Source organism: Emiliania huxleyi, assembly GCF_000372725.1.
Source record: "Emiliania huxleyi CCMP1516 unplaced genomic scaffold EMIHUscaffold_322, whole genome shotgun sequence".
In the NCBI taxonomy this organism is placed as follows: domain Eukaryota; phylum Haptophyta; order Isochrysidales; family Noelaerhabdaceae; genus Emiliania; species Emiliania huxleyi.
In genome coordinates this window covers 42,649-64,616 of record NW_005199583.1, presented here as the reverse complement: position 1 = coordinate 64,616, position 21,968 = coordinate 42,649, and the positions used below count along the sequence as shown (strand labels likewise).

Genomic DNA, 21,968 nt, shown 5'->3' with positions numbered 1-21,968 from the left:
CCGCGACCGAGCGCGAAGGAGGTGGGGCTATTTCCCCTCGCGTCCCGATGGGTTGGGCTCGCGCCGGCCTTGAGCAAGGCGGCGACCGTCGCCACATGCTCGGTGCGGCACGGGATGAGGCCCTGCTGCGCCGCGTGCAGGTTGACGACGCCCGTGCCCTGGCTGTTCTTGACCGCGATCAGCAGCGCCGTCTCGCCGCGTGGCGGCACCCGAAATATCGGAGTCTGATTCTTGTGGAACCTCAGGTCGACCTCTGCGGTGGACGCCGCGTCGACGAGCGCGCCGGCGGCGAGCAGACCGCCGAGGCACGCGAGGCGTCCGTCCTGCGCCGCGTACATGAGGGGCGTCCATCCTTCCTCGTCGGCCAGATTGACGTCGACGCCGGCGCGCATGAGCACGTTGAAGACGCCGAGGTGGCCGCGCAGCACGCTGGCGATGAGCGGCGTCTCGCCCGTCTCGATCTGCACGTTCCGGTCGGCTCCGTGCTCGATCAGCATGTTCACGACCTCGGTCTGGCCTGCCTCGGCCGCAAAGTAAAGCATCGTGCACCGCCCGAGGTCGCGCACGTCCACGCCACCGCCATCGCGCAGGTACTCCTCGACCGGCACTAGGTCGCCGTCCAGTGCGCCAATGTATTGCGGCGGAATCCCGATGCCGTGTAGGAGTGACTCGCTCACCTGGGCCCGCTGCAGATACCTCTCGGCACGGAAGGTGTTCTCGGAGATCGCTTTCGCAGCGCGCTTGAAGGCATACACAGACTATGAAAAAATAAGCAATCAACGCCCAAGTTGGTTATAGTCCCAGCGTGCAGAAAGAATTCTTTTGTACAGCCGGCCGCACGCGAGCAAGGCACTTCTCGCTGCCGTGCACGGCACCCTGCCCCGAATACTGGCGCGTGCGTTATCCAGTGAATACTGGACGCTGCGGAATGAAGTGGTCGCAGATCCAGCCGCGGGGCCGGGCGAGGCGGCCATGCGAGGGCCACAGCTGCTCCGTCGTCGGCAAGCGGGTCTTTATTCTCTTTGGCAAGCACGAGGACGAGGAGGGAAAGGTCATCTGCCCTCCGCTGCAGATGCTGGACACGGTCAACATGACGCTGACGTATCCGCAAGTCCTCCAAGACGCGGAGGGTCGGTCGACGACGCCCGACGACCGCGAGGGGCACACGGCGTCGGTCGTCGACCAGCAAATCTACATCTTTGGCGGCACGTGGGAGGACGAGAAGACGGGCGTGAACGCGTACTTGGACGACTTGCACGTCTTCGACGTGGCGAGCTACTCGTGGATGAAGCCGGCCTATACCGGCTCTCCGCCGGAAGGGCGGGAGGTCACCTCCCTCCCTGCCTCGCCTGCCTCGCCTCTCCCTCGCTCGCTCCCTGCCTCCCTCGCTCCCTCCTTTCCTCCCTCCTTGCTCACCCTCTCCCTCCTCTGCCGAACCATCTCAGGGCCACTCAGCAGCGGTGATCGGCCGGCTCATCTTCATCTTTGGAGGGACACGTGGGTGCAAGAGGCGGACATGTCGGAGACACGTCCGTGACATGTCCGAGACATGTCCATAGGACGTGGGTGCAAGAGGCGGAGCGGACGCCGCACAGAGAGCTCGAGGACGAGGGCGAGTCCGTGTACCTGAACGACCTCCACACCTTCGACACCGCCACCGGCGCGTGGAGCATGCCGGAGGCGCGCGCCCAGCTGCCGAGCTCCCATGATGAGTATGACTCATTATGATTGAGCAGTCGTTGAGAGTAGGCGCACGGCCAGCTGCCGAGCCAGCGCGAGGGCCACTCTGCGTGCGTCGTCGGGTGCGCTACAGGGGGCGTGTGGTGGGGCCCTTTCACAGCTGGCGACTCGTTCCTGGTCCTCCCCTCCCCAGGCGCGACATGATACTCTTTGGCGGCGCGGGGCTCGACGGCGACGACCGCTCGATCAACCTCTGCGACTTGCACAAGCTCGACACGGCGCCCGACGAGATTGCACGAGATTGCACGAGATTGCACGAGATTGCACGAGATTGCACGAGATTGCACGAGATTGCACGAGCTCGACACCCCACCGCCGCCCATCCTCGGGTCTTCACCGCCGCCGCTTCACTCGTAGGCGACGATGACGTGGTCGCGTCTCGTCGCGAGCGGGGAGGGGCCGCAGGAGCGGAGGTACCACTCCGCGTCTGTGGTGTGAACAGCGTCTCTTCACACTTCGAGCCGTGAGCAGGAGCGGAGGTACCACACCGCCTCTGTGGTGGAGGGGCGGCTGCTCGTCTTCGGCGGGCAGTACTACGACTACGGCAAGGACCTGCACTTCGAGTGCTCGAACGCGGTGTGCGAGATCGACCTCGAGCAGCTAGCGTGGCGCATCCACCCCCCCTCCTCGCCCTCCCCGCTCAAGCGAGCCTGCCACGCTGCGGGCGTCGTCGGCAAGTGCGTCTACGTGGTTGGCGGCCGCTACTGGGACGAGCAGGAGGACGACTACATCTTTCTGAACGACGTCCAGGCGCTGAGCACGCGGCCAAATGAGCGATGGATGAGTGGAGCAAAGATGTACTGATGAATGGACGGACCAGGTGCTCGACACGCGGCCCTCGTCCAGCCTCGCCTCGGACTGGCGCCGCTACTTCAACAGCGAGCTCCTCTCGGACGTCTGCTTGCTCGTCGGCGACATGCGGATCCCGGCGCACCGCGTGGTGCTCGGAACCTTCAAGGAACCTTCAAGGAACCTTCTAGGCGACATGCGGATCCCGGCGCACCGCGTGGTGCTCGCCGCGCGCTGCGACTTCTTCGCGCGCATGTTTGCGTCCGGCATGAGGGAGGCGACACACACACACACACACACACACACACACACACACACACACATAGCACCCGCCACTCACCCACGCGCACCAGGCCTTGCACTCTGACTGCTCCGCGCGCGGCTCCTGTCTTCAGACGTGGAGTCGCGAGGGGTTGCCCTGGCCCTTGTCCCACCACCACGCTCGTGCGTGCCAGGCGACCGAGGAGGAGCTGCCGATCGTCGACGTCTCACCGCCCGTCTTCCAGCTCCTGCTCGAGCACCTTTACACCGACTCCTCCGCCGTCCCCGAGGAGTCCGCCCTCGAGCTCTTCGCCGCCGCCGACCGCTTCGGCGTCGAGCGGCTGCGCGCCCTCTGCTCGGACCGGATCGAGGGGATGCTCTCTGCGGCGAACGTGTGCGACGTGCTGACGGTTGCCGACCAGGCAAAGAGGGGGAGGGCGGAGGCCCCGATTCTGCCCGTGCCGCTCCCCCGGCTCACCCCCCCCCCCCTTCTCGCCCTGGTCCGCAGCACAACGGCGCCGAGTTGGTCGAGGCGGCCGTGTCGCACATCGTCGAGAACTTTGGCGAGATACACTGCTCGCCCCCCTTCAGAGAGCTGTCGCGGCCGCTCCTCGACGTGGTGCACGCCGCCATCGCGCCCAGGCTCGTCCTTGCCGCCCCGCCTGCCGGCCTGGCGGCCGAGGCGGGTGGGTCACGGCAGAGCGCGAGGCGACATTCGACATGACGTGACGCGGTCCCTCTGTGTGTGGTGAGCGCGTGCAGTACGCCAGTACGCGTGAGCTCTTGTGTTCATGAGCTACTCCACGTCGAGAGTAGTAAAAACAGGTAATGTCCCACTGTATTTTAGCATTTTGCTATTTTTTGGACTAGTCAGCTTGGTGTCGCGACGCCACCACGCCACCCCGTCGTGGCTCGTGGGCAACACGCCAACGGCGGCGGCGGTGAGGTGGAGGCAGGGAGGCGGCGGCAACGGCGAGGCGGAGGGAGGCGCGAGGGCGACGCGGAGGGAGGCGACGGCCCAGAAGCGCATGGTTCGGCGCGCACGGCGGGGCACCGGCGGGCTCTTAGACTAGTTTTAGAGGCCGGTCTCCTCTATTAGTACGACAGCCCCGTCCGTTGGAGGTAGGCCGCTCGTCTAGCCACAGTCTCAGTCAGAAGTACTGACGCAAAATGCACTCTTGTTCATATTTATACGCAAAATAAGGTGAGGCAGTGAGCGAACACTCACAATCACGGAGGCAGCCTGCATGCACACCACTCCACTACTCCGAGTACTCCGAGTCCTACTCCGAGTCCTCCGAGTCCTCCGAGTCCTCCGAGTAGTCGAATGCACGAGCAACACGCAGCTGGCCGATGGCGTGGGCCAGCACAAGCTGCGCAGCTGACTGCATTTCTGGCTGAGCTGCGAATGCCCCAAGAGTGAGGAGCGCGCATGTCTGGATGCGAACATAGATCTGCTCCCCCAATTTTGGCAGCACTGCGAACCTCCCGAGCACATAGCAACCCAACACTGCTAGGGAGCTATCATCAGCGCCTTCGAGACCCTCGAGCCACTTTGCAAATGCCTCCGCCCACGAGGCGAAGTCAGAACCCGTGCGCTCAACCTGTAGCAGCAGCTCCAACACTGGCTTTGCTTCAGCGCCCGTGAGGTCGGACAGGGCACTCACTGCTGTCAGTGCCGGGACCAAGGCGCAGTTAGTGGGTGATAACGACAAGCTTCATCCCTCCTTCAGCATAGTGGCGGCAGCCGTCAGCTTGATGCGCGGGTCGAACGGCTGCAGAGCAGCGGCCTGCAACTGCACCGCAAACCTCTCACGCAACGGATTCTCCAGGAAGCGCATGAGAGCGCCTAGCCTTTGTTGGTCGCGTTCATTCGCCAGGTGCACCTCAGAGGTAGCAAGCGCGAATGCCTGCCGGACCGCAGCCACTGAGCGGAGTGAGTAGTCATCCAAAGAGCCGTCCTGTTCGAGGACCAAAACGAACGCCTGCTGCACCACCAGCTTGCCCGTCGACATGCGTGCCTTACGGGCGGCGTTTGAACCCTTCGAGCTGCTAGAGCGGCGTCGCACTCGTCGAGCGTAACAGCAGTCCGCCCTCGGATGACTTGTTGAGCGCGCCGAGGCGCCGTAAGCCGCCCGTAAGGCACGCGGCAGCCGTCGGGGAGCGCGATCTCGGTCAGCTGGTGCCGTCGCGTGGGCACGGTGCGAGGAACGACATGCTGTGGCAACGACGAGAGCTGTGCCTCGAAGACGCGCGCGCGCGAAGGGGGGAGAGAAACGACCAACCCGCACCCACCCACCCAGCACCCACCCACCCACCCACCCACTCACCCACCAAGCACCACCCACCCACCCACCCACTCACCATCCGGGGCCTACGAAGCGTTTACCCACCCACCCACTTTTTCAAGAACGGATGTGCAGAGCCACGTGGAGAAAAACGCAACGCATAATAGTGTCAGCGAGAGAGTTGGCTTGCGAGCGGAGCCATACCCGACTTTTCGAAGACGAGCCCCGCACCCACGGTTGCCCGTGCCTTCGCGGGAGTCGCCCCTCGAGCCGCGTCCCGTCGGCACTGTCCCTGAGTGCGTCCCGCCTTTGCGGCACACACTCGACGAGAACAGTCCTGCCGACGGGAACGTGTCGCGCGCCGGCGACGGTTGCGGCGGGGTGTGTGTGTGTACGAAGCGCCGATGGCCGACCACCACCCTGCATCGCAGACCGGGCAAGGAGGGGCCTGCTCGCGTTCCGCGGAACAGGAGATCTTTCCCCCTCCCCCGGCCTGAGCAGCGACGGGCGGAAGGCAGCCCCCTTGTATGAGTCGAGGGCGGCGCGACCACTGGCACTGCCCTGCGTCAAAGGCCGGAGGCCTGATCAGAGCAGGTGTTCGCGCCGCCCCGCTCGGCGTCGCCCGCCGCCGCGCCGCGCCGCCGCCCGATGATTAATAATTAATAATTATTGCCCGATGATTAATAATGTGTGTGTGTGTGTGTGTGTGTGTGTGTGTGTGTGTGTGTGTGTGTGTGTGTGTGTGTGTGTGTGTGTGTGCGTGTGTGTGCGTGTGTGTGTGTGTGTGTGTGTTTGCGCGATGGCAGGGAAGGGCAGGGCGGCGGCGAGCCGCAAGTGGCGTCGGCGACGCGGTGAGGACACGATGGTGACGCCCACAGCGCAGCGTGCGCGGCAGCAGCGCCGACGGCGGCCCCACCGTGTCGAGGAACTTCTTGTGCGCCCCCATTGTTTCTCTCTACCCGGTAGGGATCCCTACTCGGGTACGATGCCACGGCGCCTGTTCGTTGCGAAAGATTGCACGCTTTCAGGGTGTGTCCCTCGGCTCTCCCCGCGCCCCGCGCGACGCGGCGCGTGTTGGCCTTTGCGCGAGCGTGCCCGGCCACTTCGCCCCCCATCCCATGCGCTGCAGCGAGACGTGATCAGTCATCACCTCGGAGATGCGCCCTCGCTCGCCGCATCAAGCGGCTCACCCCCCTCGGCCTGGCACCACTACCCTCCCGCCCGCAGGTACGGCCACTGCCATCGCGGAGCCGCGAGACGCGTCCGCTGCTGCCCATTCGCCACCCTGGTCCCGCGCGAGCCCGCTGCCTCGGACCGCCCTTCTGCCGGCCAAAGCCCGCTCGCTCGCCAGTCGCCGCCCGGCTCCAGTCCGAGCGCCGTGGACGCGTGAGAGTGTGTCGGCAGCCTATCATGTTGTCCTTTTCACGCTCACGCCGCGGCGTGCTGCCCGTAGGCGCAGCTCTACTCTCTCAGGCTCGACCCTGCCGAGATTGCCCGAGATTTTCTCATATACCTTTATAACCCAGCCCACCCCTCCCCTCCCCACACCCCCACACCACACCACACCACACCACTCCCACCCGCCCCACTCTCTAGCCACTCTGTCCGCCGCCGCTAGGGCTGGCCCCATCGGGGACACCGCCTTCAACCGCTTCTTGACTCTCTGCAGGAATTCATTCGATCAACATGCTCAAACTCGAGCTCGTGCCACAGCGTACTGCCTTGCCCGTGCAGCGCGCTCTGCTCGTGACTAACCATCGTCCGCACTGTTTACAGGGCGCCGTGGAGACGGAGCCGACCTCGACGCGCTCCGGCTTCCGCTTCGGCAAGTTCTGCTTGACAAAACTACTGTGCATCTTCTTCTCCGTGGTGATCGGTCTGGGCTGCTCGGCCTTTGCTCTGTCTTCCTACGGCTCTGGCGTCTCAGAGCTCCTCGACGCGGTGTCCGTGCATGGGCACGAGCACAAGCCGGGGCACAAGCGTGGGCATGGGCACGAGCACGAGCGTGGGCATGGGCTGAGCACATGGGCTGAGTGGCAACGGTCGCAGACACTCTTCAATTACCAGCTGCCCGCCATCGTCGCATGCAGTCTTCAGCCCTTCCTCGAGAAGTGCAAGCGGGATCTCGCGCGCCCCCCGCCGCCGCCGCCGCCCTCGCCACTGCCGCAGCACACGCTGCTGGACTGTGCAATGAAGCGCTTCCTCACTCAGCGAGACGATGCACAACTTCAGCGGTGCGTCGAGCACGACGAGGCCACAAACCAAGCGCCGGACATGCTGCGGCTCGCGACGGCGCTGGCTAACTCCACTGGCTGCCGGCCATGGGCGGGGAGCGTGAGCAAGCTGCCGCCGGTGTGGGTGGGCGTGTCGGTCAAAGACCAGCCTCTCGATCTGGCGCGGTTCCTCCTGCACCACTGGTGCATGGGCGTGCACAGGTTTCTCATCTATGACGAGTCGACCTCCTCGAGCGTGCAGCAGATGGCAGTGCAGGCCCAGACGATGATCCCGATTAACTATACAAGGGCGCCTCCAAAATCACAAGTCGCAATGCAAGTCGATGCCATCAAAAGGGCGGCACAGGGGGGTGCACAGTGGGTCGGTGGCCTCGATGTGGACGAGTACCTGCATGTCCCCGGTGCTGACCTGCCCGCACTGCTGCACTCCCTGCCCTCGCACGTGGGGGTGGCCTCCTTCAAATGGGAAATGTTCCCGGCCGCCACGAGTTACGACGTCCTCAGCGACGGCCAGCGAGGCTCGCACAGTATTCACGTCAAATCGTTTTCGCATGTCAAGCGTGTGAAGCTGGCACCAACCGACCCGCACCACAAGCGTCTCAAGGAAGGGTATGATCAGCTCCTCATGGGGCCAAACCAGAAAATGCCCAACGGGCCATTCGCGACGCGCAACGGGCAACCCCTAAAAAAAGGCGAGCACGGCGAGATTGGGATCCTTCCCAAGCACCCATCATGCCTGCACTTCCACGAGAAACCCACTCTGGCGGATGCTGTCCGCAAGCGGTATAGGGGCACGGGCGACGTACGGAAACCAACAGATACGATGCCTCTGGAACAGACGTTGTGGACATTGTCGGAGGTGTTTGTTCGAAGATCGAATCGGCATGTGAATGCAACCGTTGGTGCTGCGGCAGGCGCAAAGCGGACGACTTCATTTGATCCGGCCTTTGCTGCCCTCGTGGAGGCGGTCGGGAGATATACGTCAAACCTTTCAGGCACAGAACTGCGAGACCGTCTGCGGCTCACTCGGCGCAGACTTTGACATCTCGGCCCCGCAGGAGGTTGACGACGATGCCGGTCGCCGCGGCCGGTCGCGCGTGGGGGCGAGGCCAGATGCGGCGTGAGAGCGGCGGTGTGGCTCGCGAGCATGCCGCCGCTCGTGAGGCGGGGAAGGGAGATGGAGGCAGGGGAGGGGTGGAGAGGGAGGAGGCGTGGGCGGCGGGGGGGAGGGGGGGGGGGGGGGTGGAGGCGGCGAGGGAGGCGGTGCGGGTGGTGGCGGAGTTTGGACACACTCCAACCTCGGTGGCGGCTCGGTGTATATCGTGTATGGTGTAGAACCTCGGTGCCGCTGCCGAGAGTTTTAAGCAATGCCGCCAAACCACTCTAACACGACACGATCTCCGAAAAGAAAGAAAACAGCGACATGGACGGCGTCTCACGAGGGCGCCCGCTGGAACTGTGTCGCCGAGCCTGCCCGACATGATCGCGTTCCAGTGGCTGCTCCTCCACTCGTCGTCGTCCATACGATTAGCTTCGCCGGCGACACACTGTACCCGTTGACGAGCCGCTTGAGCGCGGCCAGAGCTTGTACAAAGCGACGGCAAGCAGGACCAGGCCTGCGACTGCGTAGATGCTCCACATACATGTGTGGGGTCGGGCTTGCTCGGGCCTCGGCGAAGAAGTCTCCTTGGCGCTTGGCTGCGTAACTAGTTTTCATAGTGAAACCCGGCGATTTCGAAGCGCCCGTGGCGGTTCGCGAGAACCGAGAAGGAGGGAGAGAGAGCGTTTGAGGGGCTCACGGCAAGGACACCGACCGAGGGGGGGGTCGGTCGTCACACCTCCCGCCGCCGAGAGAGCGACCGACCGGAGGGGGGGTCTGGTCCACCTCGGGGGCAGACCACCGACCGGCGGGGGGGTCCCCACGAACTATATAGGGTGGGTACAAAATGACGCTCGTATAAAAACAACCTCGTGTTAAAAAGTACTACCTGTAAACCGGGGAAGGCCTGCGCAGCCTCTAACGATTTCACGCAAAACTCCCTCGCACAACACACTGGGCACGGGACTGGCGCGCACTGTTTGAGAAAAGAATTTTACCACCAAAGCGCGCAGCTCAATTCTGCCCGCTTAATTACCTACATATGCTCAACACTGGTGCAATCTGCAGCCTAAAAACAGACATGCGACGAGGGCCCCGCCCGTGTGGATCTTGTGGCTAGGTCAGCGACAACCAGCGCAACGCTCCTCGCAGGCCGCCCGCTACTCCCCGCTCGCCCGCCCGCTCGCCGCTCCCCTCCGCGCCCAGCCTCTCGCTGTCGTGGCGTGTCAGCACGGCTTGAATTGCCGCGCCCGGCTCGGCTGGCTCGCTCTCGGCGCTAGGTGAGGGAACGGCGGCCCGGTAGACAGGCTTCTCCTCCCGAATCGAATTTCATCGGTGCCCAGGCTGCGCGGGCAGGCACGATCGGTCTCGTTGTCGCCTCGAGTATTGCCGCTGCTCCCAGCGCTCCACTAATTGTTGCGGGCGGCGTTACTGGCGAGTTCCTGACTGGCATGTTAATTGTGGCCGGTGAGGCAAGAAAAATCCATGACGCGCAAAAAAACTGAGACGGCAGAAGAGATCGCATTCACGCAGCGATACGACTTCGCGCTTAAGAGCCTGCTCAGGCATCTCGTGCACCATCTCCTGACTAGATGGTGGGCGGTGCCGAGTCGCACGCGTGCCACGGTCCCCCCTCACAGCGACAGTGTTTCCGAGTCGGCTGTTTGCGCCCCCCAGCCCGCCAGCGCGGCGGCGCCGGCGCAGCGCCATGCCCAGCGCGCAGCGCCAGCGGGCCTGCCGCAGCGCGACGCGAAAAAGTGTTTGCCGGCATTTTTGTGCCGGCGCGTTTAAGGTTGCTCCCGGCCCAGTGGGGATTTTGGCCTACTCAGTGATCGTCTAGAAATCCTAAATGGCCTGCAATGCCGTATCTTTTGTGCCTAACATGTAGAGCACCTTGAAAAACTAGTATGTCTTGGAGTGAAAAGTTTCTCGATGAGGTGGGGATCCGTGGTGAGCAGATTCCCAGATTCTCCAGATTCCCCTCGAAAACCGCCCATTTTAATTCATTGCGGCCGCGGGTTTGCTCGGATTACTTTTCCCTCGAAGACATACTAGTTTTTTGGCGTTCCGCTTCCGGACACCGGTGCGCCTACAAAAAATATCCGATATGATATCGAGCTGACCACAGCGCACAGGGTTTGCCGCGATCACTGTCCTACCAGCGGGCACAGTGGGCCGCAGACACCCGTGAATGACCTTAAAGACAACACGTCGTGCTGGTCTTTATAGAATTAGAGTCGTAGCAGTGATATCTCGAGCCCGCAGACCGCCGAAAACGCGTGATAGCGCGCCACACATACGCGCCAACATCAGGGACACACTCTCTCTAGCGCCCGGGCGTGGCGGCCGCCCGCAGCGTGCCCCATAGGCCCTGCTGCGACGTCGCCTTGCGGCTGCGCGCCGCCTGCAGCCGCACGACCGTGGGCGGGTCGATGCGGAGGAAAGTGGCCAGCACCTGGAAGAGCGAGTCGGCGGAGGCGGTCCCGTCCTCCTCCTCGATGTACTTGATGATGACGGAGCGGAGGTAGGCGAGGGACGTCTCGCCGCCCGCGCCGCCCCCGCCGCGCAGCTCCCGCTCCGCGACCTCGAGCCGCGCCTCCGCCGCCGACAGCTTCCGGCGCGCGTCCGCGAGCTGCCTCCTACTCGCCGACACCAGCCACGCTCAGCCGATCTCCGCCGAGATTCGACGAGAGGGGCCGAGAGCAGCAGCCGCTGCCTCAAGTACACCTCCTCCGCGCCGCCGCCCTCCGCCCTGTCGGAATCGCGGGCCTCCGCCGCCGCCGCCGCCGGCCTCGTCGCCGCCGGCGAGGGCGGCGAAGCGGCGGCCGCCGACGTCGCTGCCGTCGCCGGCGGCGGCGGCGGCATTGGCGTGCGGCGCGGAGTGAAGAGCGAGGGCGGCAGCAGCCCGTTGAGCATGCCGCCGCCGCCGCCGCCGCGCTGGTTGCGCGCTCTCTCGAGGCGGCGCATCTCCTATGGATGCCTCGTCTCGCCGTTTCGGCAACGGGTTGGACTGCGAATGCGCCCGCTCGGCGGCGCATCTCCTCGGGCGTGAATTGGAGGCGCAGCGCGAGCACCTGGGGTGTTTGTCATTATCGTCGGTGTTATTATTATCACGTGTGTGGGTGAGTGCGGGTGAGGTGTGTTGGAGGTGTGAGCATGTGTGTGGGAAGGCAGCGGCAGCACCTGCAGCAGGTGGCCGTCGTCCGCCTCTCCAACCTCCAGGAACTTGAGCAGCGTATTCTTGAGGAACGGGTCCTGAAAGACACACGAACAGACGCCCATCACACCTCCATCCTCAGTCCGAGATGAGCCAGCCTCTTCGTGACAGAAGCGATCCTCCGCCGCCGCCGCTCCTCCGGCCGCGCCGCCGCCGCCTCCGCCGCCGCCGCACGAGCCGCGAGCCTGCTCGAGATTTGACGAGATTGCTCGAGATTCGCCGAGATCGCCCGAGATTGCCGGGGATTCGCCGAGATTCGCCGCGAGCCTGCTCGAGCTCGCTCCTCGCGCGCAGCAGCCGCCGCTCCGCCTCGGCGCGCGCCCGCTCCGCCTCGACTCGCGCAGCGCTCTCCGTCTCGAGGCGCGCCTGCAGTGCGGCGTGCCAGATCTCCCCACATCTCCCCCATATCTCCACACATCTCCCCACATCTCCCCACATCTCCCCACATCTCGAGGCGCGCCTGCAGTGCGGCGTGCCGCTGCAGATCGCGCGCGATGCGCTCGTCGACGCCGTCAAGCAGCGACGGCGCCGCGTCCGCACCGCCGTCCACCCCTGGCGGGCTCGCCGCTCGGTCCGCAGCAGCTCTGGCCCCGTGCGGCGCCAGGGCCGCGCTGTAGGCGCCGTGCGCAGCGGAGGGCGCGGCGGACGGCGAGGAGGCACTGTCAGAGGCTGCCGCCTGCGCCTTGCTCGCTGCCGCCGCCGCGCGCAGGGCCTGCAGCTGCGCCTGCAGCGAGCCGGTCTCCTTCTCCTTCTGCTCGAGGAGCTTGCGCGCCTTTGACTTGGTCTCGGCCGCCGCCGCCTGCGCTCGCTTGGCCTCCGCCGCCTGCAGCAGCTCGTGGGGGAGAGATGGGGGAGATATGGGGAGATGAGGGGAGATGTGGCCTCCTCCGCCTGCAGCAGCTCGCGCGCCTCAGCCGCGTCTCTCGCCGCCACCGCCGCCGCCTCGCGCGTCGCCGCCGCCTCCGCCTCCGCCCTCGCCGCCTCCGCCTCCGCCCTCGCCGCCTCCGCCTCCGCCTTTGGCACGACGTCGGCCGACACCTCGACGTGAGCAGACGCGGCAGGCGCCGTGCGCTCTCCCTCCACAGCGCCGGCGGCGATGGCGGATATGGTGGACATGGCGGCGGCGTTGGCGGACGTGGCGGCGGCGGCGGCGGGAGCAGAGGAGGAGGAGGAGGGGAAGGAGGAGGAGGAGGGCCGGGCGGCGGCGACTCCATTCCCTTTCTGCGACAACTGCCCCTGCCGCTGCTGTTGCCCCTGCCCCTGCCCCTGCCGCTGCTGCTGCCGCTGCTGCTGCTGCTCCCGCGCCCTCTCCTCCTTGAGCTGCTCCAGAGCCTGCGCCTGCGAGCGAGCCTCGGCGAGGGCGAGCCGCTGCTCAGAGCGCGCCTCGTCGACCGCGGCCTAGTACCATACCTCCAGAGGATCGAACCCAGTGTGGGTTCAGTCCCGTGGGCGGTGCGGTAGAGCCTCCGCGGCGGCGAGCGAGGCGCGCAGCGCCGTCCGGTCAGTGTCTGCGGCGGCCATCGCCTCCTCGACTCTCTGCAGCGCCAGCTGCGCCCTCTTGAGCTCTCTCGCTTGCGCGGCGACCTTGTCCGCCAGCATCGCCTACGTCAGTCTCTGCTGCCGCCTCTCCTCTTGTGATCTCCTCTTGCCCGACCTCGCCAGTCGGCGTCGCCTGCCGCACGCGACTCGAGTTCACGAGGCCGCCCCGCGTCGCGGGCGTCCCCGCCGCCGCGCCCGCCGTCGCGCCAGCTGGCGTGGCGGGAGGCTGCTGCGGTCCCGGCGGCGGCGGCGGCGCAGCGGCGGCGGCGGCGGCGGCGGCGGAGGCAGCGAGCTGCGCTTGGGTGAGCTGGGCGTGGAGGGCGGCCCGCTCGGAGCGGGCGGCTGCGGCGGCGAGCCGCAGCTGCTCCATCTCCTCCTCCTGCTTCTTGATCTTCCGCAGCGCGCGCAGCTTGGTCGCGTTGAGCTCCTCCTGCAGAGCCGCCGCCCGCAGGCCCGCCCGAGCCGCCTCCGCCGAAGCGGCGGCCGACTGGGCCGGCTGTGCCGCTCCGGCCGTGGTGGCGCCGCCCGCCGCCGCTCCAGCTCGCTCCTGTGTCGGCTGCGGCTGCGGCGCCGGCGCCGGCGTCCGGTGGGGCGGCGGCGGCTTCCGTGCGCCATTCTCAGGCGGAGGCGCGTTCGGAGCTCCTCGATTGCTCTGCCGCTCGTCGCCACCGATCGAGAAGGCGCCGGCCCGCGCGGGCTTCTTGCGCTGCGAGGCAGGGGCGGCGGCGGCGATAGTGCTGGTCGCCGCCTTCTCGTCAAAGCCCATGTCCCACTCGGACACCTTCTCGGTCAGCGCCGCGGCCTGCACGGCGGCGACGCTGGCGGCCTCAGCCGCAGCCGCAGTCGCCGCGGCGGCGCGCTCCTGGATCGCTTGCGCAAAGTTCATCGTGCGGGGATAGAGCGTTTACCGAGGCATCGAGCCGGCTGCTGCTCCCGCCGCTGCTCCCGGTGAGGCTCCGCTGCTCCCGCGTCGGCGCCGCTGCGACTGCTTTCTGTGAGTTTTTAGTGGTTGTGTCAAATCACTGTGAGTTTTGTTTTAGGTGTGTTGTTGGCACTGTGAGTGACTTCTTGCAGCTGACGCAGTCTCGCCGAGGCTCGCCCCAGCATCTCTCGGGTTGACTCGGCCAGACAAAAACCCCCAGAGGCGTGGGAGTACCTCGCCAGGTTGTGTTCTGGTTTGGAGCACTTGGACGCGGTATGGCTTTCTCTTTCTTTCCAATTCACCCATCCCTCCTTATCAGAATTTGAAGTTGCTGAAGGTGTGTTTCTGTTGTTTGCATTTAAGAATTTAAACAAAAGAACTCTCTCTCACAGCAGACAGGCTCGACACAGGTGCGAACTGGCGCGCATTTAAGAAAAACACCGAAGAACGCGGACTCACGGCCGAGCACCGACACCGACAGCTGGACACCGAGAGCCACCCGGATCAGCCCACATGCCCTTCCTCCCCTCTCTCCTCCTCCTGCACTCGCTGGCGATGTTTGCGCCTCCGTTACGATGGCCGGCTCCACGCCGTCGCCCGCGCGGTGCCGCCGCGCTCGGACTCGGCGACCTCCTCGACGCGGCCGCCGAGGGCGACCTGGCCGCCAACATCGAGGCCGTCTCCCTGCTAGCAGCCTCCGCCGTTGGCGTCGCCGCGGCGCGCGGCCTCGTCGAGGGCGAGCCGCCGCCGCCGCCGCCGCCGCCGCCAGACGACGACTCTCCCGACGACACGGGCCTCGTCGCCGTCAGCGTGGACCTCGGCCAAGACGGCGAGCCGGCCGGCGTCGCCCGCCTGAACTTGCGGCCGCGGCGGCGGCGGAGCGACATCCTCCTCTTGGAGCGTATGCGGCTTCCGCTCGGCCTGGTGATTGAGGAGGTTGCGGGCGAGATCGTGGTGACGGGCGCGCTTCCGGGCTACGGCGCGGTGGGGCAGGCGGCGGAGGGAGACGTCGTGCGCGGGCTGACGGCGTGGGCGCCGGTGTTGGCGGGCAGCCCGATGTGGCAGCAGGTCACTTCCGGCACGCCGCTCGGCACGCGGCAGCTCAAGCGCGTCCTCTTCTCCGCCGACGGCGCCACCTTTGGCGACGTGCGCGGCGCGATCGCGTCGCACCGCGCCGACGCCGGCGGCGACGGCTACGCCACGCTCATTGTCGAGCGGGTGAGGGAGGAGGGCGAGCCGGCGGGAGCGGTGTCGCCGTCGCAGCGGCCCTCGCTCGAGCCGCTCGGCGCAGTCCTTGCTCGCGACCTGCGGCTGCCGGCCGGAGGCGACGCGGCGGCGGCGGGGGTGGACCAGCGGACGTGGGCGGAGCGCGCCGGAGCGCTGCTCGGCGGAAGCGGCGACGAGGACGACGAGGGTGGGCCGGGAGGGGAGAGCAGACGGTAACTGAGTAATAAGGACGGAGAACAGTCAGGGCGCCGCTGCCCAGGATGGGTGCAAATTCGTGCGGTTCGCGCAAGATTTCTTATTCCGCCATCAAGAAAACGATATGCCGGTGGCTGCGCTCCCGCTACACCCGACCGCTACGTACGTGGGCAAGGGCTTCCCAAAGTTTGGCCAGCCGCGCGAGATCGCCCACTTCTCGCGCGACGCCTCGCGGCGGGTCCGCTTCGACAAGAGCGGTCTCGGCGCCTACCGGACGCCGCGGCTGCCAGCGGCGCTTGACGTGGGGTTTGAGAGCTACGTTCCTAAATCGCACGACCCAAACGAGCCCGCGCCGCTCGGCGACGTCGTCGCCGCCCTCTCCCACAAGGGCGTGCGCACCACCGACGCGCACATCCTGACGTACCGCAACAACCTCAACAAGATCTTTGGGACGGTCTACAACCGGAAGGACGACTGGGAGGTTGGCGTGGAGCGGTGCGCCGACGGCACGGTCCTGCTGCACGTCATGGACACCGAGCGCAAGCGGGCGGAGGAGGCGAGGCGCGACGAGCGGCAGCAGCGGATGTCCTACTGGGGCTACAAGTTTGAGCAGCTGGATTCGACTAGATGCCGCTCCGAATGCAGCACAGCACCCGAGTCCAAACTGCCGCCCCTGAGCAATACACGACGACCTTCGCACACAGTGCACAACACGCTGCACGCGGCCGTACTCGCGTCCTGATAGCGGCGTCTCCACGGCGCAGGCTGTCGACACACCATAGCTCCCCATATCTCCCCATGTCTCATCTCCCCATGTCTCCCCCATATCTCCCTCAGGCTGTCGACCCTCGACGGCGGCGAGGACGACGGCGGGCCGCTGCCGCCCGTCAACGCAAACGAGGAGTTTTGCTCGAGCGTCCACCAGATGCGGAACATGCGGAATGCAGACCAGCCAGTCACTCCAGTCTTGCACGCGGACGGCGGGTGTCACACGCACACGCACGCTGCGCACGACTGGCTCGGGAGCCAACACGAGGCTGCTTCCCTTGCCTTCGCCGCCCTCGTGGCAGCGCTGCACTCCCTGCCGTCGTCGCCCTCGTCATCACGCCCCTTGGGGCTCCACCGCCGCTGTCCAGCTCTCCACCACCGCAGGATTGTCCATAGCTCCCCATCTCTCCCCCTCTCTCCCCCTCTCTCCCCCACCGCAGGATTGTCCAGCTGTCCATCGACCGCACGAAGCTCTTCATGGCGGCCGAGATCGACTGCGCCGCCACCGGCGGTGGCGGCGCCCCAGCGGCGGGGTGTGTGGATACAGCCGAGGAGGCGGGAGAGCGTCGCGGCAAAGCTCGGCTCTCAGGCTTGAGCGTGCTGGCTGAGTAGGTGGGCTGAGTGAGATCTGGGGAGATATGGGGAGATATGGAGCGTGAGTAGGTGACTGAGTGAGCCCATCCGCGACTCTCGCCCCAGCCCTTGCCCTAGCCACTACCCCGACTAATCCATTTCGACTCTCGCCCCAGCCCCTGCCCTGGCCACCCCTTGACTAGCCGACAAAACCCTCATCACTCACCACCCCCCTGGGCCATCACTGCAGGTACGTCGAGCTGAAGACGAGCAAGCGGCACGCGTCTCCCCGCGATGAGGAGACAGTGGTAGCAGCAGTAGCAGTAGTAGTAGCAGCAGCAGCAGCAGTAGGAGTAGGAGCAGTAGCAGCAGCAAGCGACGAGGAGCAGTGGGTAGACATGCACACGCCGTCTACCTGCCGTCCGCCTGCCGTTGCGCTTGCTGTGCACAGGAGAGCTTCCAGCGGCACAAGCTCTTCAAGTACTGGCTGCAGGCGGCCCTCCTCGCCCTGCTGCCGCCGGACAGTGCCGGCCCTGTCCAGGACACGTCCATGACATGTCCGCGGGTTTGCCCTGCAGTCTTTCCTCGCGGGCGTGCCGACTGTGCTCGTCGGCTTCCGCGACGAGCGAGGGACGGTGCGGCGAGATTGCGCGAGATGGCGGGAGATTGCGCGAGATGGCGGGAGATTGCGCGAGATTAGGTGCACGAGCTCAAGAGCTTCGAGACCTCGACGATGCACAGGCTCGTGCGCGGCGCGCGGGACTAGATGCGGAGTCTGTATCCCGGGGCCCTACCTCCTACCTCCTTCCTCGAGGTGGACAAAAGCGGACACCCCAGTAGTAGCGATGGGTGAAGCAGCGGGGCCCCTACCTCCTCCCTGCTGTCTTTGTGCAGGCCCGAAGCTGAGACACATTTGTATTCCAACGACCCCTCGAGAGGAGACGCACTCCGCCGCATCCCGCCGCATTCCGCTGCCTTCTTTGTACTCGTAGCCCCTCGCATTTACGCGGTGCCACGGATGCATTGGTGTACTCACTGCTCACCCACGTGCGCCGGGCCTTGCACTCTGAATGCCGTGCTAGCCCTTGCCTGTTCTGGGTGTGGAGTCGCGAGGGTTGCCCGGCCCTTGCCCCACCTGTGTGTGTGTGTGTGTGGAGAGAGAGGCCTACCCTGCCAACCTGCCGTTAGGCGCGGGGCGAGAGCCCTACTGGGAGCCCGCCGCCTGCATCAACTTTGGGAAGGGCGTGCTCGAGTGGCTGCTCGCCTCGCTCGCCGCCAACCCCGCCGCCGCGCACTACGTCATGCGGTACGAGCCGCGCCAGTCGGCGATCCTCCTGCTGCAGCGCGATGGCGGCGGCGGCGGCGGCGGCGGCGGCGGCGGCGGCGGCGGCGGCGGCGGTGGCGGGGAGGACGGGCCTGCGTACCGCGTGCCGTCGCCGTCGGACGCGGGCTCGTACGAGCACCTCTTTGGAAGGGAGGCGGTGGCGGCGCTGCACCAGCGGTACGGCGGGGGCGGGGGCGCGGGGGAGCCGCCGACGAAGCGGCCTCGCGCTGCCTTTTGAGAGCCCACACTGATGGTGTGGGAGATGGACGTGGACGTCGAACACAACTCATGCAAGTAATTGTTGAGCTGAGAAAACGAATGAGCAAAAATTGTTTCTTTCATCGGTTCGTTACTGCATAGGACTGTGGTCGTCACTGGCTCACTCGTAGTCGTACTGTTGTATAGCCTAAAGTCTGTGTAGGTTGTGAGGGACACGATCCCGGCGTGAACACAACTAACTGACATATCCGCTCCTGACAGTCGCACGCGCCGCGCTGCGGCGCGTGCGACTGTCTTTGTTTGAAGTTAAAAGTCGAATCAGAGCGCCCGTCGGCGCTGTCCCTCGTTTTCCTCCCACGGACCGCCCGTCCGGGACCGCTCCGGGACGCACGCCGGCGAAGCACCATCAAGCTGCTGTACGGCCCCGGCATCGCCTCCCCAGGCTTAGCTAGACTGAGAGATATTGTGCACATGGTTGGTTTCTACAATATATACACTGTCACTGACACTGACCCTCCCAGAGCTCGTCCCGGTCCGCCACGGCCATCCTCGGCCTCCGGAGGGCCCCCGGCCGCGGCGCGGTGCGGCGGCGTCACAAATCCGACGGCAGAGCACCGGGACGCGGTCGGGCGATCTGAGGCCCAACTAGGCGTATGCATTGCCCACCCAGGGCTATCACCTGGACCTATCAACAGGCGCCTGCGGCGCCGTGCTCAGGAGCTGCTGCTCCAACCTATTCACACTTTCGTACGGCACAGTAGGGTTGTCAAACGTTAAGAGCTGAACAGTGTTGCTAGTGTTAACAGTAAACAACAGAACAACAGTGGGGCTCCCCAACAACAGTAGCTAACGTTGGCCGACTTAGGGTTGTCAAACGTTAACTTTGGGCCTAACAGTTGCACTATTGTTGTCTGAAATCCTCAACGTTGTTCAAGTGTTCTCCCCAGCCGCCAGCCCAAGCTGTTACTGTTTGTTACTGTTGTTACTGTTGAGTGTTGTTCAGTGGTCAGCAAGCAGAAAAAACCCGGGTAAAACCCAAAAATACCTGGGTTTTCCCGGGTATTTTCGGGTATTACCCGCACTGGACGCTGGAGATCGTCGCGGGTCACTTCCAGGCCTTCCTTATTGTTGTTCAGCCGGCGTCGGTGTTTTGTCCCACCCTGAGCATTGACTCGATGGCATTGTGCTCCTCCCGCCCTGGGGTTGTGCTGTCTTCCTCCTCCTCCGCCGTGTGCCGGGGAGTCGATCAGGCAGTTCACTTTGGGGGCTACGGGTATCCCCCCTGGCTTATATACTTTGAGATTAGGCATCAAAAGTGGTTCACAGTGGTCAGTGGAGGCGGTCTCGACGTCCTACGGGTCTGCGACCCGCGGGCGCCTTGCGTGCAGAGCCCTTAGCCACCATTTATGTCTTGCGCGCTCATAAAATAAATTGGGTTGAGTTTTTCACTCGCACCCTTTTCGGCCCGCGTAGCAGCCCGCACATAGTCCATAGAGAGCGAACCCTGGCGGTCACTGGCCTGCCGCTGAGCGCGCCGGCGCCCGTCTACCTGCGGAGCTGGATCAGGTGGATGAGGTCGTTGCACCGGTCGGCCGCGTAGATGCGGCCACGCGGGCCGACGCAGAGGCCGCGCAGCATGGGCTGCTTGCCGCCGGGCGGGCAGAGGATGGCCCGCGACTCGCCCTCGGGCGTGAAAGCCTGGGGACGGTGCGGGGTGGGGTGGGGGGGTGGGGCGGGGGGTGGGGGGGCGGGGTGGGGCGGGGCGGGGCGGGGCGGGTGGGGGTGGGGCGGGGCGGGAGGGGAGGGGGAGGGGGGGTTGAAGTAGAGAGGGAGGCCGCAAGCAAGGCTGCGGGGAGAAATGCTGCCGGACTCCAAGAGAGGCTGCGGGGAGAAGAGTGGCGGCAGGGAGAGTGCCGCGGGTGCAGGCGGCAAGTGTGAGAGGGCCTGGATGCGGCGGCCGTAGACCCCCTCCGTCACAAGGACGTGCCCCGCCTGACGGGGCAGTCCTGCATTCATTCTCCCCACATCTCCCCATATCTCCCCCTGTCTCGAGGCCCCGCCTGATGATTGAGACCTCTCCATTCACTCATTCGTTGTGTTGTGACCCGAGAGATGCCCGTATCTCCCGTATCTCCCCGTATCTCCCCATATCTCCACCACGAAGTGCCCCGCCCGCGTCGTACACACACACCACAACTCAGAGCGCGGAGCGGCGCCGTGCTGTGTCTTGGGGGCATCGCGCGAACACAACAGGTCCGCAAGCACACGGGTCCGTCTCCCGCATCTAGGGTGCGATCTCAGAGGTCTCCCCAGATCTCCCGCATCTAGGGTGCGATCTCCCCGTATCTCCCGCATCTAGGGTGCCCCGCCGCGAAAGCGACTCCGGCCGGGCCGCGGACGCAGCCGGGCGCGTCGCCGAAGGTGGAGAAGCAGTGGCGGTAGGCGCCGTCGTCGGCCGAGAAGACGGAGATGCGGTGGTTCTCGCGGTCGCAGACGTAGACGCGCCGCTCGCTCACAGTGAAGGCGCACGGCGAGCTGAGCGCGCCGCGCTTGCGCCGCGACGCCATCACACGGCTGTGCCTACGCGACTCGGATAGGTCTCGGACTGTCGTGGACGTGTCTCGGACGTGTCGTGGACGTGTCGTGGACGTGTCCCAGAGTCTGGCGACGCCGTCACAAGCTGCGCCACTCTCGTCGGCTGTGGGAAGGGCCCCATCTCGGGTCGATCTCGGGTCGATCTCGGCTTGATCTCGGGTCGATCTCGGCTCGATCTCGGCTCGATCTCGCCACTCGTCGGCTGGGAAGGGCGGGATCGTCCCCTCCTCGTCGTTCCCGCCGAAACTGAAGCGCGCGGGCGCCGTGCCGACCCGCGGCTTCCCCGCCGCAGACACGCCCGTCCTCCCGCCCCTCGCGCACATCTCCGCCGCGTCGAAGGCCGCGATCCGGTGCGCACTGCGGTAGCAGGCCCAGAGGGTGCCGCCTCCTGCAGGAAGGGTCCGAGAAGGCTCTGAGCAGGCTGCGAGAAGGCGAGCGCGCCCACGAGACGCCGCCGCCGCGTGGCGAAAAAGGCGAACGCGAGGTATGGGGAGGTATGGGGAGATCTCGGCTAGATCTCGATGAAGAGATCTCGGCCAGATCTCGATGAGATCTCGGCCAGTCCTCTCCGTGTGTCGAGAGCTCGAGTGCGACGGGGCCGCGCGTGGTGTAGTTGCGGTTGAAGCCGGGCTGCGTGCGCAAATCCTCGTTCGGCTGCAGCTCCCACTGGCCTAATCACTCATTAGTCATGAATCAGTGACTGGGGATCCGGTCCTCCGTCGGCTGCAGCTCCCACTGGCCTAATCACTCATTAGTCATGAATCAGTGACTGGGGATCCGGTCCTCCGTCGGCTGCAGCTCCCACTGGCCTAATCACTCATTAGTCACGAATCAGTGACTGGGGATCCGGTCCTCCGTCGGCTGCAGCTCCCACTGGCCTAATCACTCATTAGTCACGAATCAGTGACTGGGGATCCGGTCCTCCGTCGGCTGCAGCTCCCACTGGCCTAATCACTCATTAGTCATGAATCAGTGACT

At 65.5% G+C, this 21,968-nt stretch overlaps 6 protein-coding genes across 6 annotated transcripts in view; 3 read left to right on the top strand and 3 right to left on the bottom strand.

Annotated features, from left to right (window-relative positions):
* Positions 1-329: 329 nt before the first annotated feature.
* EMIHUDRAFT_74871 (hypothetical protein) lies at positions 330-542 on the bottom strand (the record flags this gene model as incomplete). Its single annotated transcript, XM_005773902.1, has 1 exon — positions 330-542. A coding segment is annotated over one exon (213 nt), but the record flags the coding sequence as incomplete, so codon positions are not given.
* A 530-nt stretch (positions 543-1,072) lies between these two features.
* EMIHUDRAFT_458337 (hypothetical protein) lies at positions 1,073-3,650 on the top strand (the record flags this gene model as incomplete). The annotated part of the gene is made up of 9 exons (XM_005773901.1): positions 1,073-1,327; positions 1,446-1,501; positions 1,560-1,620; positions 1,750-1,857; positions 2,212-2,484; positions 2,561-2,680; positions 2,750-2,806; positions 2,985-3,212; positions 3,299-3,650. 9 exons carry the CDS (start codon positions 1,073-1,075, stop codon positions 3,512-3,514), a joined length of 1,374 nt encoding a protein of 457 aa, XP_005773958.1. The 3' UTR covers positions 3,515-3,650.
* A 7,087-nt stretch (positions 3,651-10,737) lies between these two features.
* On the bottom strand, positions 10,738-14,053 carry EMIHUDRAFT_117103 (hypothetical protein; the record flags this gene model as incomplete). The annotated part of the gene is made up of 6 exons (XM_005773900.1): positions 10,738-11,050; positions 11,245-11,381; positions 11,595-11,666; positions 12,065-12,451; positions 12,562-13,026; positions 13,283-14,053. The coding sequence occupies 6 exons, from the start codon at positions 14,051-14,053 to the stop codon at positions 10,738-10,740; spliced, it is 2,145 nt and encodes a 714-aa protein (XP_005773957.1).
* Positions 14,054-14,992: 939 nt separating this feature from the next.
* EMIHUDRAFT_241046 (hypothetical protein) lies at positions 14,993-15,532 on the top strand (the record flags this gene model as incomplete). Its single annotated transcript, XM_005773899.1, has 1 exon — positions 14,993-15,532. The coding sequence occupies one exon, from the start codon at positions 14,993-14,995 to the stop codon at positions 15,530-15,532; it is 540 nt and encodes a 179-aa protein (XP_005773956.1).
* Positions 15,533-15,635: 103 nt separating this feature from the next.
* EMIHUDRAFT_458336 (hypothetical protein) lies at positions 15,636-18,474 on the top strand (the record flags this gene model as incomplete). The annotated part of the gene is made up of 8 exons (XM_005773898.1): positions 15,636-16,114; positions 16,349-16,495; positions 16,720-16,812; positions 17,103-17,345; positions 17,431-17,487; positions 17,553-17,604; positions 18,041-18,150; positions 18,418-18,474. The coding sequence occupies 8 exons, from the start codon at positions 15,636-15,638 to the stop codon at positions 18,425-18,427; spliced, it is 1,191 nt and encodes a 396-aa protein (XP_005773955.1). The 3' UTR covers positions 18,428-18,474.
* A 1,345-nt stretch (positions 18,475-19,819) lies between these two features.
* Positions 19,820-21,968, bottom strand: part of EMIHUDRAFT_469777 (hypothetical protein) — a gene marked incomplete at its 5' end in the record, with an annotated part of 3,994 nt that continues 1,845 nt past the window's right edge. The window contains 5 exons of the mRNA XM_005773897.1: positions 19,820-20,093; positions 20,795-20,975; positions 21,183-21,378; positions 21,761-21,799; positions 21,830-21,868. Coding sequence (XP_005773954.1) covers positions 19,941-20,093; positions 20,795-20,975; positions 21,183-21,378; positions 21,761-21,799; positions 21,830-21,868 — 608 coding nt within the window. The 3' untranslated portion in view covers positions 19,820-19,940. The remainder of the gene's footprint in view (positions 20,094-20,794; positions 20,976-21,182; positions 21,379-21,760; positions 21,800-21,829; positions 21,869-21,968) is intronic.